The sequence below is a fragment of the Symsagittifera roscoffensis genome, chromosome 2 (assembly GCF_963678635.1).
Source record: "Symsagittifera roscoffensis chromosome 2, txSymRosc1.1, whole genome shotgun sequence".
In the NCBI taxonomy this organism is placed as follows: Eukaryota; Metazoa; Xenacoelomorpha; order Acoela; family Convolutidae; genus Symsagittifera; species Symsagittifera roscoffensis.
In genome coordinates, this window is record NC_087063.1 from 38,531,778 (window position 1) to 38,548,661 (window position 16,884).

Genomic DNA, 16,884 nt, shown 5'->3' on the forward strand with positions numbered 1-16,884 from the left:
TACTAGATGAAATCTGAGACGAAGGGTTCCATGAAAGAACCGCCTGCGATACTTTTTCTACTGAAGCGGTGGCTTCTCAATTTTGTGAGAAAAGTTAGATATCTCAGGGAAGATTCCTATTGCTCAAAAATCTGAAGTCTTGTCAATTATTTAGGTAGAGAAACAACTAAGGTTTCGACAAAGTCCAATTTTTGAAAATGCCTTTTTCATCCCGCATCAGTAGAAAAAATTCCAAAGTTATCAGATAATTTCTTCTAGCTTTAGCTGGGCCCCTAGACATCTTTCATTAGGACATACGAACATTTTAGTTCACCTATAACATTTTCTTTCAACATTTAAAAAAAAATTTTCGACATTTTATTTTTATGTTCGTGTTGTATCGCTGCTGGTGCGAAGCTCTGCAGCGCCTCTGTGTACAAAATTACAGAGAAGAATATACCCTTGTTAAATTTTGATGGGCTACATCAATTTTGTTTTTTATCAGCAGTTGAACCAGTAATTTTTGCGTAAAATCGAAAAAAGCCAAAAATTATCCAATTTTGCGGCTAAAATTTGCGCCTGATTGTTGCAAAATAAATAGCAGCATTTTAATTCTGCTAAAATTTTAAGGAATTTTTTCTCAGACACTTTTTGTCTGAAGTCTACCCGATTTGAGAAAAATGCGTTTTATTTGTTTTTTTTTCTATGAGAAAATTTGTTGTCAATTATACCAAATTTACGATTACTATCGAAGTTCTAGACTTTCGTTCCGATCTTCTCATCACACCGCGATGAAAAAACGATGCAATTCGTTGGAAAAAAAACTTTTTTTTATTAATGATGAACTTTCTGTGCTGCTTGCATTGCAACCGGTTTCCCTTGTTGAGTTTTTGCTTTTACTCACGGTTGCGTTTTTTGCGTGCTTTTCTTCATTGTGTTTAAGTTTTTCATCCTGTAATTGTACTGAAATTTGTTATGGGTTTCTGCTACAGCTTCCTAGCAATTTGGAAATTTCGTAGTCTTTTGTTCATGAAATTAGTCCTTGAACTTACAGTTGGTGATTTTTCGTTTTGCGAGGGTTTATACCGCGGTTTTCTAGGTGTTGGCACACAAATTTTCAAGTGCAGGAATATTCATAGCTCTAGCTTCTTATTTAGTTAATCATTTTAGAGAAGTTATGTGTGCCCGTATAGACAAGTAATTAGTTTTTTGGGGGTGTAGTGGGATGGGGGAGATTGATGAGTTGACGAAAGAATTGGAGGTCGTGAAGGCAGAGGAGGAAACTCTACTCTCGCTCAAACAAATCATCAGTCATCAGCTAAGTCAACTAGAGGTCAGCTACTTACTTCAGATTCATTTGAACGATAGACGCGGAATTTTTTTTATGTATTACCTGATGAATTTCATATCTTATGGGTGATTGATTCGAAAATTAGTGTGTATAAATTCTTTTGAGCAATTCACTGCTGTGAAGTACTGGCGTCTATGAATAAGTAGAGCAAGTTCATTGAAAGTTGCTGATGTTAGAACAGACGATTTTATGCCCTTTTGTTTGTAGTTTTACCAATCATTCCCCTCCGTCCTCTCATTTTACTTTTGGTTTCAATTGAAAGGCATTGCTAACGGGATTTCTTTCCAGCTGGAAGAAGTGGCACTGCGGGAGATCATCAGTCTAGAGCAGCATACGAGACAATTGGTTGGACCAGAGTTAGAGTACAGCGATCAGGAGCTGCAGGTAACGGGGGCGCAGCACTCACACCTCCCTCAAATGAATAACCGCAGCGTCGAAGAAGACAATAAATTCAATGACTTGCACCATGTCTCTTTCAATCAGACCAATACTAGGTGATTTTATTTTACCTAGGCTTAACGATTTTGCGCATCTACTAAAATTAAGTAGTCGCCTAATTTTCCAATAGTGCAGAAGGCTCCGCCAACACGCACATGTGGACTATGTTATGAAAAAAAGTCAGTGATAAAAATCCAAAACGGAAAGTTGCAGACATACGTTGAAAGTCTATTTAAATGTCTTTGAACTTCCATATCTGAGACCTAGAGTTTTTCAAATCCCTGAGAACTCGAGTCTTTTTTCTGTTAGTTTCTTCAATTTGTCTACAAAATACTGCTTTTTTCCGTACTCTTCCGACTGCCTGATATCCAGGCTTGTGTTATATAACGAGTCCCCTTTCCCAATGTAGTTCGCACATTTTGTTTTCAATTTAAACGTACTGTGTAGTTGTAGAATATTTTTTGGCGATTTCATATAGCATGGGTTATAGCCGCGTTCATTCATGCCGTATGTTGCAAAGTTTTTGTCGAAGCAAGAATATAAACAGTTATCTGGCAATTTTAAATATGCAAAAATAATTATGAAGGTGCTAGTCTTGAAATTAGGTTTCCTAATACATATACGTTTCTAATTGGCTGTGCCGCAATTGTTTACGCTTGCGATTAGCTAAGCGTTATCAAATCGGAATATACTTTGTTTCTGGTTAACAACTACTTTAACAAAATCATTGGATCATTTGTGCAGCATTCAATACTGTTACAGCAAACATGCTCAATTTCTTGAAAATTCAAATTTAACTACTTTGCATGAAAGCTTGTAAACAGCCATGGAACTCTGCTCGAATCCGGTCAGCACCTGTTTTTTAAAACCTAAAATTTTGACTATCAAAAAATTATCGGCCTATGGGCTGTCTGCAAATTTTCTTACACATTTGTAATTGAAATGGATGTTGCTTAATTATCAAAACTTAGCAACTTCCAGACCCCCTTCAGTTCAAGTCCCGGCTGGATCTTGGTTTTTTTCAGTGTCTGAATATGAATTTCTTTCCGGGAAAAATTGATTAGTCGGATTATAGTTAGTCGGCTTACTTTTTGTCGGCTTATTTGCCACCTTTTAATTTTCTATGACAATTTCCTTCGATTTTTTTGCTTCCGGTTTTGTTGGCGTCTAACCACGTGTTGTGGGCTTAGTGAACGCTTGAAATTACAAAAAGCTGGCTTGTTGCCAGTGGCTGCGTTTCTCGTCTGTTTTTCAAGATTGAAGTTTGCGTATTTCAAAAAAAAATGTTGAATTTTGCAATATTGATTTTCGTTTGGTTTTTTGTTTTCGGATCAATTGACGTCTAACCGCGTGTTGTTGGCTTAGTGGTCGCTCGGAAATTACCAAAAGCTTGCTTATTGCTAGTGGTTGTGCTTCTCGTCTGCTTTTCTGTGACTGAATTTTTCGTATTTCCAGGTTTTTCAATTTTTTCCAACTGAGTTATTTCCATCTCACTGACCATTTACTTGCTTGCAATGGTTCGCTTTTGTTGTATTGCAAGTGATGCTAAGCTGCGCGTCGCCTCTGTGTATTTTCTGTTTTTCTTGGATTGATGAAAATCAGGTTTCGTTTCTCTATTTTTAGTTGCAAATATCAAGGTTCGCTAAGCTCATTTTATGTCAAGAAAAACTGATCTGAATATTTGCCCCTTTGAGGCCAATTTGCTGCTGGACAATGGCTGAGGAAGGAAGCAAGGAAGTAGACCAAATCTGACGTCAAGCTCAGTTATGCAAATTTTTGACTTCATTTTTTGTAGCCTAATTAAAACTCGTCTCTCCTCTCTTCTCTTTCTCTCTCTCTCTCTTTCTCTCTCTCTCTCTCTCTCTCTCTCTCTCTTTCTTTCTTTCTTTCTTATCACCCGAACACGGCCGAATTTAACATACGGTTTTTGATGAAAATTGTCAGAATTAGCTTTTTTTTTGCTCAGCAACCGTTAGCAATTAATTTGCATGGAGTATTGATTTTGTATTGGAATCTGGTGGCTTTTGGCTTCCGTATTTATTCAGTTTTTTTTCAAGTATATACGAAGTTTGCTGAAATGCTTAGGTTTATTTGCTAGATCTAGAGCTTGGAATTTTATCTTCGAGGAATATACATACTATTTCAGTTAACTGTTTTCGGTTTGATAGCGATATTTACTCTTGCGATAAGCAAGGGTATTGCAATCGGTTCTAGACTTTTTTCCTTTTGCTTTGTTCAAAGGACTTTTCATTTGTACTCATTTCTCGGAAGGCTCTCTCAGAAACAAATTTACCGCTGCCAAAATGGTAACTTGTTCTGGTAGGTGCGTGTTTTGGCTTGATAGATTTTGACCTAAATTATATCGGTTTAGTGGCCTCATTTTGCGTTATATCGTTCGACGAGCGAAAAGATTTTTTGCGTGTTTGTTTTTAGGGTACGTGACTTAAAATATTTTAATTAGTCTTAAATTATAATGAATTTTTTCTTCGGCTTTTTTATTTCTTTTTTTTCGGCTTGATAGTTTCGGCCTATATTATATCAGCTTACTAGCCCCATGTTGCATTGTTCGACGAGCCAAAGAGGTGTTTTTTGCGTTTTTGATTTGAGGGTGAGGGTGACTTAATAACTTTTTATTACGCTTGCGATAACCAAGCGTTATCAAACTAGAGTAAAAAACTTTTTTCGGGTTAACAACTACCTTAACAAAATCAGTTGACTCACTTCTCTTCTTATCTTCTCTTCTCTTGTTACCTTCTCTGAACTTGTTCGAGGTTGCTTCCCCCCGTGGCCTGGAGGTAAAGCAGTTGCCTTTGTACCCTAAGATCTGGGGTTCGAGTCGTGGCTGAATCTTGTTTTTTTTTCAGTATCAAGGAAATTGAAAAAAAAACATTCAGAGTAAAATGAATTGCTGATTTCTAAGTTGCCACAACGGATTTAGCTTGTGCTGTAGACAATTTTCCCCTTTCGTTGCAAGTTCAATTGTTGTTTATTCTAATTTCAAGAGGGACTTAAAAGATTTTAAAGAAATTTTTCGTAAAATTTTTTCTTCGGCTAACTTGTTCTGCTGAAAGATGCGTCTGCTCGAAGATGGTCGGCTTAGTTGCCCCATCAGTTATTTTTTTTTGCTGTAAGGAGCTTTCAGTGTAGCTACAAGTGCTGCACTGAAACTTTTTTATAAAATCATATTTTTTTCGGCTCAACTTGTGTCTGTTCAAGGATTGTCGTCTTTGTTTCTTTTCGTAAATTTTGTTCTGTTGTTGTTGATTTAAGTTTCAAGTGTCTGGCATGTTTGCCTGAATGAACTTCTATCGAGACATATGAAAGATCATATGACCTAGTTTTTTTCAAACTTTCATTTTCGGCTTTTTATGTTTTTATTTTTGGTTAGTGTTGTATCGCAAGTGGTGCGAAGCTCCGCTTCACCTCTGTGTTAAATAACTATTAATGAATTTGTCGTAACTTTTTTAAATTTTTTTTTCGCTTTTTTTAATTGGTTTTTTTTCTTCCTTTTTTCGGCGTATTATGTTTTGGTCTACATTATATCGGCTTGCTAACCTCATATTGCTTCATTTGAAGCGCAAATAAAGGTTTTGTGTTTGTGTGTTTTGAGGGTGAGGGGGACATAATAAATTTTTCTAAGTCTTGTTGAATTTTTTCTTAAAGGGTTTCTGCTAAGGTAGTTTTGACTTTATTGCAGCCTGGTAAATTTTTATCTGATGCTTATTTTACATGCTATTATCTTGGCAATCTTTTGTTGCAAAACTAGCCATATTCATTTTGATAGATCTAGTTTTTGACATTTTCGAATTTTTTTTTCGACTTAGCGGCTTTCTTTTTTTTTGTATCGCAAGTGGTGCGAAGCTCAGTTGCGCCTCTGTGTTTAAGACATTTCCTTTGATTTAGCGATGACACCGCGAACTATATTTATGGAAGTGGTAGCCACACCACTGGTCAAATATCATCACAAATCGCAGCTGGAGAGGACGATTTAACCGATAATACTTTTGATTTGACTTCTAACTCATCATTGGCTCCACTTAACGAATATGATCTGCAATTTCTATCAACCTCTGACTCAATAGTGCGATTAGAAGACAAGCAAATTATGAGTAAGAAGAGTGACGATAACGCTGTGTCAGAAAAGCAACTTGGTTGCAGTTTGGATGCTATCCCAGTTCTATCGTTTAATGACCTTGACCCCAATAAGCAGATTGCGGTAGCTGAAAACAATTTCGAACAAGACAATGAATTCGAAGCTGAAGAAGATGAAATTCCTTAGAATTATGCTAAATATCTTTATTAGTCAACAGAAAGAAACTATTCATTTTTTTGTTTTCGGTTGATGAATTGTTTTTGTGCATTAAGATGAAGATGAGCTGCCTCAGCTGCAGAAAAACCACATCATTATGGCTATTCAAAATTTTGAGTCCAGAAGGGTTGGATAGCAGCTGAGAAGTCAACATTTAACCTCAAAATGACCTTGTTTAGATTCATTAGTCGATTAAGTTTTTTTTTGGCAATAATTTCGCATTGACGTCTTGATGCATTGAGTATTCATTAAGGTCATGATTGCCAAGAAAATCAAAACATAGATTTACGTTAGCGAAAAAAAGGGTCTTGTAACTCGAGCCTGAATGTTAAAGTGTGTTTTTCAACTCAGGTAGTTGTATGAAATCACTTGTGAATCAGAGTGGCTTTGATAAATAGTTCATAGTTTTTAAGAGTCGATACACGTAGTTCAGACTCTTATTTAGGTCCTGATGATTTTTTTGGTTTCTTTTTTTATGGGAAGTCAAATTTCATTCAGGCTCGCATTTACTTTTTCGCGGTGTGACTTATGATTTCTTTTTAAGTTCAGTTCATCTTCTTCATTGGAAGGAAAGCAAACTCCACTATCGACCGGCGAACACCGTCTCACACAGCTTTTAAATCGTATTTTTGCCAAAGTCAAAAATTTCTTGCTGGTTATTTGAACACCGTCGTCAAATATTAAAAAATTCAATTTTTTTTGCAATTATTTTCCGTCTTACTAGGTGTCGGTTACTTAATTTTTTTTCTAATATAATCATAGATAATCTGATTCGGGAGTGGAATAAAGCATCTACTTTTCTTGTTTATCTAGTTTTTTTTGTTACAAGTTTTTCAGTTTTCTATGGAGGTAGAAAAACGAAAGCACTTTTTTTATATATTTTTTCTTACTTTCTATGGCAATTTATTAACACTAGAGTCAGCTTAGTGTATTATTAAGAACCTTCTTTTTTTTCCTAACCTATGTCGCAAGTTTTGGTGACTCTTTTTGGGCACTTTTACAGCTTTTTGATAGCATGTGCTTTGACATTCGAATAGTAATAAGTTAACACAGTTGATACATTTTTAAGTCATCAAATGAACCGGAAAAAGCTATTTGTTTCATCAAACAACATAACAATAATAAAAACTCGATTTCAGAAATTTTCTAACTCAATATATCTCGAATTTTTTTGAAATGCATAGTTTATTCATAATGTGGCTGTATGCTTTGCGATTTGTTACATGCAAATTTGGTGTGGATGCCTTCAGTTTATTATAATCCAAATTATTACTTGAAAAATTGTGTCTATTTGTATTTGGTGCAACTTTGCTGAATGGCATTGGGCATTTTTTTAAGCATATGTAGCTGCTTTAATCGTAACTAGTTTTGTCATTGGTTCAGCAAATGTGACTAAGTGGTTAGTGCGTGAGACTCAAAATCTCTTGATTGCAGTAGGTCGCAGATCGAATCCTAGACCTAGCCGAATTTTGGCTGGTTCGAGGCTTATTTCTTTTTTCCTTATTGATTTTTCTAGAGCTGCTTTTTTGTGTTCTCGCTAGTATTTGCGAAGCGAAGATTCGCCTCTGTGTCCAAGCTACACTTTGCGTTGATGTTCACATTTGTAGAGTGTAAAATATATGTCGTTAGCAATCGTCATCAAACCCGTTCACAGACTTTTCAATTAACTTGTTCATCAGAATCACTGGATCTTTGTTGCTAGAAAACTGTTTCATCAACTCAAATTTTTTTGTCAAACAACAGACATACTTTGAGCTTGTTAATTTCCCTTTTTGTTCGAATTTTGTGTTTATGTTGGTTCAAACCAATTCCGAATTTTTCTTGTTTCCTTTTTTCGCTTGATTTATTTATTTTTTTTGGCTCGACGTGCCTTTTTATTGGCTTAGTTATCAATATCTTGAATTAAGGTTTAATGCTAAATTAACCCCGACATATGTTTCCTGAAAAGTTTGTCCCAAAATGAACTTATTTTGAGACAAACTCATGAAACTTTTGGTTTTTCACGAAGTTTTTTTTCGACTAAATGTTTCTCGCTTCGTTTTCTGTCGACTTGCTTGTTATGCTATGTTTTTAATATATCGTCCGTGGTGCTATGCTGCGTTTCGCCCCTAACAAAAATTTTAAATTGCGTTGTTTTTTATACAAAAATGCTTTCATTTTCGTGGAATTGTTATGATCGACATTTTCATTAAAACAACAAAACTAGCCAACCGAAACAATTTTTTTATCGGTCTTTAGTTCATTCCGAGAAATTTTTCATTGCAGATCGCTGCTGGTTGAAGTTAGTTTTGAAGTTATGATCTTGAACTTATTCGAAAACTTGGCGCTCTGAAAAAGCGTTATCGTTTTGCCTTTCTCTTTTGATATTCTAAACACAATTTTGAACGTTAGGTTGCAATCAAAATCAGAATTATTTTCGAAATTTATGACTGTCTAATAAGTTTGTCAAAAACTATGCCACTATGAAACGCTTTTCAATTTTATGGAATTTTCTTGATTGATGTTTCAAAGTGATATAGTTTTCAACAACTTTAATTTACAGTGTCTTAAATTTCTGATAAAAATCTGACCATGACACAGTGGATAACAGTTTTTATAAAAATGAACGCGCTTTTGAGTGTTATAGATTTTAACAAATTTATTTGACAAAGTTTTAAATTTCTGGATTCATTCTCACCTTGATTGCAGCCGAATTTTCGAATTTGCTTTAAAACTATCAAAGAAGCTAGGAAAACGAGTACGCTTTCTCAAGAGCGTCACGTTTTGAATGAATTCAGGATCATGATTATTTATATATTTTTTTCAATTAGCGGCCATCTGCCATGCAATTTTCCTGAGAAAAAAATTGCCACCGAACGAAAAAAATATGTACCGTTCTCTGAAATTGGGTTATTTTTCAAAAATAACAATCATAGCGGTTCCTTGTATATTGAAAGTGTACCAGAGTGGTATAGTTTTTAAGATTGGTATAATTTTTACACAAGCATAGCTTGTGTTATAGTTTCAACTTTCTTTTTTTCCAAATCTAAGTCGCAAATATTGTTGCGATGCGATTGTTGCGACAAAATGTGTTCATTTTGAAAATGATCATTTTGATCCAGCTATTAATTACTGCGAATGCTATTAACACAGACTATTTTATCACAAATAGCACTTAAGCTTCAAAGTATCATGGTTCTGTAGCGTAGAGGTAGAGAAGGAGACCAGCAACAAAACAAGAAGGCTTGAACCTGGGCAGGGTCGGATGTTTTTAATGAACTTTTTCGTATACTAGTTAAAATGCGTCCGCTCTATAAATTGAGGCATGTTAGTTGGTAAATTTCTTTTTTTTTCAAGTTGACTGCTAATGCTTCATAATTGGCTTGCGTCAATTAGCAATTATGTAGACTCATAATTGGCGTGCGTCGTTTAAGAAATTTTGTAGACTCAAAGTCTTACTCATTCAATTTTTCCCATTAGCTTTTTTAGCATACTTTTGCTTGTGTATGCGAAGTGCAACTTGGCCTCTGTGTAAATAAATTCATGAGACAAGTTCGTTAATTTTTCGAGTTCTTCTAGTTTTAGCCTTGATTGCAATCGAGATTTCAAACTTGCTTTCAAACTATCGAAAAAGCTAGGCAAAACGTTTGCGCTTATTCAGAGCGCCAAGCTTTTCAATAATTTCAAACCTTATGTTTTATTTTAAAAAATGGCACATTGAATGCCAACAAAAAGGCAAACGCGGAAACTTCTCAGAAACATTTCAAATTAAATTTAGCTTGAGGGTCTGAGTTACTCCAAAAATGAAGACATTGTCTAATAAAGTCAATAAAAACTAGGTCAATAAATACTCATATGGCTAGAAATTTGAAAAAAGTTTATCAGTCGGAACAAATATAGCTCAACATGGATTTCAATGACATCGTTTTTTTTCACTTGCAATTAACAAGCGTTATCGAATCGGAATATAGACAAGTCGGGTTAGTAACTTGCTTAACAGAATCACTTGAGTCTTTTGGTTCATAATGAATTCAAATTTCTGTGCGTCTTCAGTGCACCAAGTCTGGAGGTAGCGATTTCACCTGGGACGGCAAAGGTCCTGGTTTCGAATCTGATTAGGACCTGCTTTTTTTCAAACGGGAAATATTCCGTTTCAAAAAAATGTCGGCTTATTATTTGTCTGCAGATTTTGTCGGCTTAGTTGCCGCATCTTGTTTTTTTTTGCTGTATGCAATTTTCTTTGTTGCTTTTATATTTCCATTTACTGCTGCAATTTGTAATTCTATTAAGCATAACTTTGTATATTTTCTTTTTTTTTGGCCTAAATGATTTCGGTTTATATTTTTTCATCGGCTTACTAACTTAATTTTCGGTCGTTCGGAGAACCATAATTTGTATGTTTTCCTCCGGATGGCACAAGACGTTGAAAATCTTAGAATAGAGTTTTTAGTTCAAAGTTTTTCATGACAACAATTTTATTTTCGCTCGATAGTTGTTTTCGAATTTTCTTTTAATGCCGTCGAATGGGTTTTTGGATGTGTTTTCGCAAAAAGAACATAATTCCTTTCAACATTTTGAAGTTTTTTAGTTGTGGTTTCTTCGAAAGATATTTTTGAACTTAGTGGCTCTGTTTTCCTTTACTGTCTGTTAGCTTGCACTGCTATTTTGTGGTATCGCTTCGCCTCTGTGTACAAATCTCAGAGCTCTGGGTATAAGAGAAACTTTTTTGGCCTGTAATCACGGAGAGACAACCTTTTGATTAGTAAATTCTGATTTATTCACATTTTCAGGCTTCGAAATGTAGGAATGGTAAAACTCTAACAATGACCTCTGAATCGGCCCGTTACAAATCTCTGCCCTTGGATCTAGATGCTTCGGGATTAGATGAGATTGCTGTAGGATGTGTCCAAGACTGCATTGTGTTCGCGTTCAAAAAGGTTCCTGCATTAACTTGTTTTGTAGTCTTCAGTTTTTAATTGTTATTGAAAGAAGTGCATTTTCTTTTATTTAAGCCGTTTGTTTCTTTTCTTTGTGGAAAAGTTGAAATATGTCCCTGTTCAATAATTTGAGCAAATTTACTTGGTTTTTTTGTAAATTCTTCTTTGATTTCGGCGATTTTTCAGCGGATTCTGCGACAAGTCTGGAATCCACAGAAAACCTAGTCCAGATCCAAATGCTAGCTCAGTTCTGCGATCTTATCGCTCGTTGAGGACTCCGCGATATATTTATGAAATAAACTTACAAAATTAATTATGCTGCAAGGTAGTTTCTAGACAAACATTTTGACTGTTTAAGACTCCACAAGCATACATACACAATTTTGAACGACTGTAAGACAGTAATGAAAATTATCGTTTGATTGATCCAACTTTTTTTTCAAATTGGGTTTGTTTTTTTTTCAGAAGGGTTAGCGGTTGAATTTTTTTGAAATTCAAAGAGCTTCAAGGTGGTATATCGAAAAATAAAAAAATTCCCTTTGCAAGTAGTTTTAATTCGATACCTAACATAGAAAGTTTCTCCATCTCTAAATTGCTTTAAGTTTCAGAAATACCAATGGATTAATCTCAATATGGTGAATTGATCAGTAAAGATGACAATGAAAAAAAACTTAGAAGTTTCTGCCTTTTTTTCAGCTACAGGAAAGGTGTATTGGAAATCCAACGCAGCCTATTGCTCTTGGAGAGCCATCTGCCGGACAGTTCATTGAAAGCATTGATCTGTTGCTTAGTCACAAGTAAGCTAAATCCATATATTGCAGAACCTCGTAGCTACTTATTACGCAAAGCGTTTTTTCTCAAAAATTAACATCGAATGAAATGTTTCCTAAAACATTAAACACCGTTAGATAATTTTTTTCTAAACTGCTGTAGGTTGAAGAATAAAAAGAACAGTTTCTGGAATTTGGCGAAAGAAATCTCATTCAACGACGCAATTAATTCTGTTTCAAAATCAGCGTCGAGTGAGGAAAAAGGTTTGTTGATAAAGTAGAGCTTCTGCTTTATTGCTATTTTCTGAAATGTTTTTTTTTTCAGGATTTTTAGTTTTGCAAGTCGCATAACAAGTAATACGTTTCAGCAAGAGCGTGGTTACATCAAGCAATTCAGGATCAGTTGTTGCACTGCTACTTGAGTCAGTTGAGCAATGATAGGAAGTTACTAGATAAGTTCTACAGAAAGGGTGCTGCCGCTTTCGACCAAGACCTCATGTTTTCAATCAGCAACCTGCTGCTCGGTCTTGAGTCGATCAAGTTTGACCTCACATCAGTACGTCCAGCTCATTTTATTATCGGCGGTCTTCGGACAAAGACCTTAAAATGTTTAAAATTGATTACATGGAAAACAATAGCAGATCCAGTAAGGGGGGACGCCCCCCCCCCCCCCCTCAGGGATTCGAACCCCTGCCAACCCAAAGGGTCCCCCTTTGTACTATTTTGAGATATCCGTTTTTGGCTGACTGGCCTTAAAACTTTTCTAAAGACGCCTTTGGCGCCAGTCTATACTAATTTTGAGGGGGTAGCGTGCGCCGAAAAAACGCGATTTCCAAAATGTGCCTAAAAACGCCGTTTTCAAAAATTTGCCTGTGGCGCAGAAAATTGGGACAAATTTAGGTCTTTATAGTGGTTTGAGAGAGCTCAGAGAATCTATTTGGTCGATCTTAAAAAAAGGTCGACAAAATTTTCAATTTGTTTTTGAAAATCAGCTCCCCCCTCGAGAAATTCCTAGATATGCGCCTGAGCAGATCTCCTATTTGCTGACATTGAAACTTAATTTTTCTAGCGAGCACTTGCGTTTGAAAGTTAGTTTTAATTAATTTTATTTCTTTTGATCGCAATTTGATAGAAACTATAGCTGCTTTATTGGTGGCTAGTGTTAAAAAAATTGCAATCGGTCGTGGAGCAGATGTTGAGAACGTGAAACTGAAACTCCTAGTCTCAACAAAAGTTTTTTCAAGGTGTATTTTCAATCTTTTCCTTTCCTTATTTCACTTTGTTTTGCTTGTTTAGAGCTCTTTCTTTGGCATTTTCCTCGCTTGTGTGGAATATTAAGTTCCAAACTTCCAAGAACTTGTTTTTCGTAAACGTTTTTTTCGTAGGTTTTTTGGTCTTTGAATTTTCAACCTAGTCAGAAGAAAACAATGAATAGAGCCTTATCTTACACCTATCCAAACACTAATTTATCTGATTGCAAAATTGGAAAAACCACCGACTTGGTTCGAGATGGTGTATGAATTATTTATGGATCGTACCTTCTGAATTTATTCGAATTTTTACAGGCGCAATTTATCCAATCGCTGTTCTTAACTGGTGTTTATTTTTGTATCACAAGAAAGGTCGGATGTTCGAGGCCCACCATGACCCGTGCTCGTTGCCAAAAAAATGCATGTAGTTCTTAAGCAGGGACACAACAGCGGTTCTTCGTGATGAGCTATACAGCTCTTGTGTTGGTCCTTTTCCTCGTGGATAAATGGTAGATCGGCTTTGCCTCTGTGCTGAAAGTTAAATGTTTTTCTGTTCCTTGAGCTCGACAACATTTATCCAAATGCCTTTCAGCTATGCTTGAAGCATATTCAACTGTATGTCCTAAAATGATAGTTCGTAAATTTCTAAAAGTTGTTTTATATTCGCTCTTTTTTGGTTGGAATGCCGAGTAAATTTGTTGATATAGGACAATGACGCTCGTTCGAAGCAGCGGTCGTCAAAGAATCGAAAATTGGATGACTTCAGTGAATCAATTGTTGGAAGTGTTAGGATGCACATCCCTAGTCTATTGAGTACCAGGGATATTAAACAGTCCAACAGTAGTTTACACAGTGGTGACAGTTTTGACGACAGGTAAGTAGAAACCCGCAAACTGTTTCTAGGCGGCATCAATTTGCTTTATATTATGTCTGAGATGACAATGCTCAAATATAACCTACAGAAAGTTGAAAATGTGCAAAGATATAAGATAAAAACCGAAAAGAAAGGATCGATTTTGGTTGTTGATATTTACTTGGAAAATCAATCGGGTCGTATTTTGTCTGTTTTTTAGTTTCAGTTAACTGACATTTTTCAGTTCTGTCGGCTTTTTGAGAGTTTCAAAATGCAGAATTTGATAACCAATTGTGACCGTTATGTTCTGTTCTTTTTAACCATCAATTACGTATGTTCGATTTGTGCTTTAGTGACTAGAAATTTGTGTTTGATTGTGTCTTAGTTTTTAATCGGAACAAACAGTGGTAAGGAACAATGTATTCGGATGTTATATATATTTTTCAGATCCACACAAAAATCGTCAGATAGGGTCGAGTGATACACATTATAATAGTCGCGATTTGATTTTATTATTAAAAATGCAAGCTTCCAGTTTTTTGGACGAGAAAAACTGTTTTAAAAGTTTTATTTTTCTTGTCGAATTTAAATTGAGTAAAGCCGGCTAACAATTGAACTAGGATACACTTAGCTTTCAATTGTACAAACACTTGTTTTTGAAGTTTTGTTTAGCGCTCTTCTGCCTCCTAAAATTCAAAAGTTCTCGAACAAAATAAATCTGAAACAAACAAGGATAGCCGGTTGCTGTGCAAGTAGCACAGAATGTTCCGACCATATTCATAAAAACTAGCAATAAAAGTTCTTCAAATTATCAAGTTCTTCAAATTAGTTTCGTTTTATGTGCGTGGTTTGATAAGAAAACTATACACAAGCGTAAAAATTTAGTAAATTAGGCATATTCGTCATTAGTTGTCTTCAAAAAAGAATAACAAACAAAAAATTGAAAAAACAAACTGTTTTTGCCAAAGTGCCAAATATAGTTTTCAAAAATAGTTCCATTTGGAAAAGTTTTCTTAGCCTTTTTTCGATCGAATTTAGACGAAAAACTAAAATTTCAAACCGGGTTTTCTCGGCTGAGTTTCTTGGAACATTTTTAATGTCGTTGGAATCGAGACTGAAAGGGCTTAAATATGATGTATTACTTAACCTAGTCCGAAGATTATTTGTGGGACCTGATTTTGCGTGGAAAACAAAAAGAGAAAGAACAAGTAGCGCATAATGTTCCGACCATATTCTTTAGAAAACTACGGTTTAGAAAGTTTCTTTTTCCAAATTCGTATTTTTTTTCTGCTTGGTGTGATAAAAGAATCGGACGTGAAAACATAATTTAGGCATATCAGACAATCATTTTAATATAGGCAAATTGGACAAAATTTTTCGTTGAAAAATGACTAGAGAAACTTTTAAAAAAATTTAAAAAAAATTTTAAGGTCTTAATTTTTGCATAATTCTGCTTGCCAGTCTCTGCTCGCTTACTTTATTCGCTCGAATTAAGACATAAATTTTCCAGAAAATTTTTCAGAAATATTTGAATAATGATTGAATCACGACTAAAAGGGCATTTATATGATATATCACTCAACCCAGTGTGATCATTTTTTGTAGTACCTGATTGTGCGTGGAAAACAAAAAGCAAAAAAAAAACTAAAACAGACTCGAATACAAAAGTTCTTCTCCATTTTCAATGGTCGGAATAAAATTTCTACAATAACTGTAGTCGACTATATTCATTATCTATACTATATTTACATGCGAGTGACAGCTATCTCCCATGTTTAAGCATAACAATTTTGCATGTTTAACGAAAGAATTTTTTCATGTTTGAGCTATATCATATATTGCAATGCTTAAGAAAATTTTTCAATTAATTTTTCGCAAGGTCATTAATCTTTCATTTTTTTTTCGAGGCCAAATTAAGTCTGTCTGTATACCTGCTTTTTAAATTAATTTTATTGTATGTCTACCCGTCGCCTAATTTTTTAATTTTCATCTTTTATCTATCTGTTTTTTATTATATACAGTGCTGATTTAAATTATCCGGACAAAACGAACAAAACTTGAACTTTCAAACGCATTTTTCTCAAATTGGGTTAAGATTAGACAAAAAATGAAGAGAACAAAAGTTGCTTAGAATTTCACCAGAATTAATATGGTGCCATTTTTTCTCCGAAATTCTCAACAAAAATTTTACCCCAAAAATGGGTCATTCTGGCTTTTTTCAATTAATCAAGAATTACACTGAAACTACTTTGTTAATTGATGATAAAAATCTATCGCAAGAAGCCTCCTACATAGCCCAACAAAGTTTAAGAAGGGTTAAATCTCCAAAAATTTGCGCAAGTTGTTTAAAATTTGTTTTTAAACAGAGATTCTGGGTTTTATATAGTAAAAATCACATTTATTGACTATCAGGTATAAACTTTTTCTCTTATACTGGTTTTTGGAGATTTAACCCTTCTTAAACCTTGTTGGGCTATGTAGGAGGCTTCTTCTGATGTATTTTTTTCATCAATTACCAAAGTAGTTTCAGTGTAATTCTTGATTAATTGAAAAAAGCCAGAATGACCCATTTTTGGGGTAAAATTTTTGTTGAGAATTTCGGAGAAAAAATGGCACCATAGTAATTCTGGTGAAATTCTAAGCAACTTTTGTTCTCTTCACTTTTTGTCTAATGTTAATCCAATTTGAGAAAAACGCGTTTGAAAATTCAAGTTTTGTCCGGATAATTTAAATCAGCACTGTATTTAAATGCGGGCTTCACTATCTCGCCTTTTAAGCTTTTTCAACACATTATTTTTGCATGTTTAACAAAAGAATTTTTTCACGCTTAAGCTATATTGTATATTGCAATGGCTTATTTTTTTCGATTTTCCAGTTTAAATTCCGTGTTTATTTGACCAAGTTTGAAATGAGCAGCCCAAAAGTAGGATATTGTCACAGTTTTCCCAGGTTTTGCGATTCTGGCCTCCATATATGAATAACCAAATCCTTTTAGTTTACGAGAGAGGCAATTTTCGA

The 16,884-nt window shown here is 34.8% G+C and overlaps 2 protein-coding genes across 2 annotated transcripts in view; both read left to right on the forward strand.

The window, feature by feature from the left end:
- LOC134838851 (uncharacterized) overlaps nt 1–16,884 on the forward strand; it is a 224,900-nt gene that overhangs the window by 175,082 nt on the left and 32,934 nt on the right. The window contains exons 2-6 of the mRNA XM_063854138.1: nt 10,845–10,993; nt 11,690–11,790; nt 11,927–12,027; nt 12,132–12,319; nt 13,721–13,887. Coding sequence (XP_063710208.1) covers nt 10,880–10,993; nt 11,690–11,790; nt 11,927–12,027; nt 12,132–12,319; nt 13,721–13,887 — 671 coding nt within the window. The 5' untranslated portion in view covers nt 10,845–10,879. The remainder of the gene's footprint in view (nt 1–10,844; nt 10,994–11,689; nt 11,791–11,926; nt 12,028–12,131; nt 12,320–13,720; nt 13,888–16,884) is intronic.
- On the forward strand, nt 1,153–6,095 carry LOC134840122 (uncharacterized). Its single transcript, XM_063855813.1, has 3 exons — nt 1,153–1,312; nt 1,619–1,824; nt 5,672–6,095. Exons 1-3 carry the CDS (start codon nt 1,205–1,207, stop codon nt 6,045–6,047), a joined length of 690 nt encoding a protein of 229 aa, XP_063711883.1. The 5' UTR covers nt 1,153–1,204; the 3' UTR covers nt 6,048–6,095.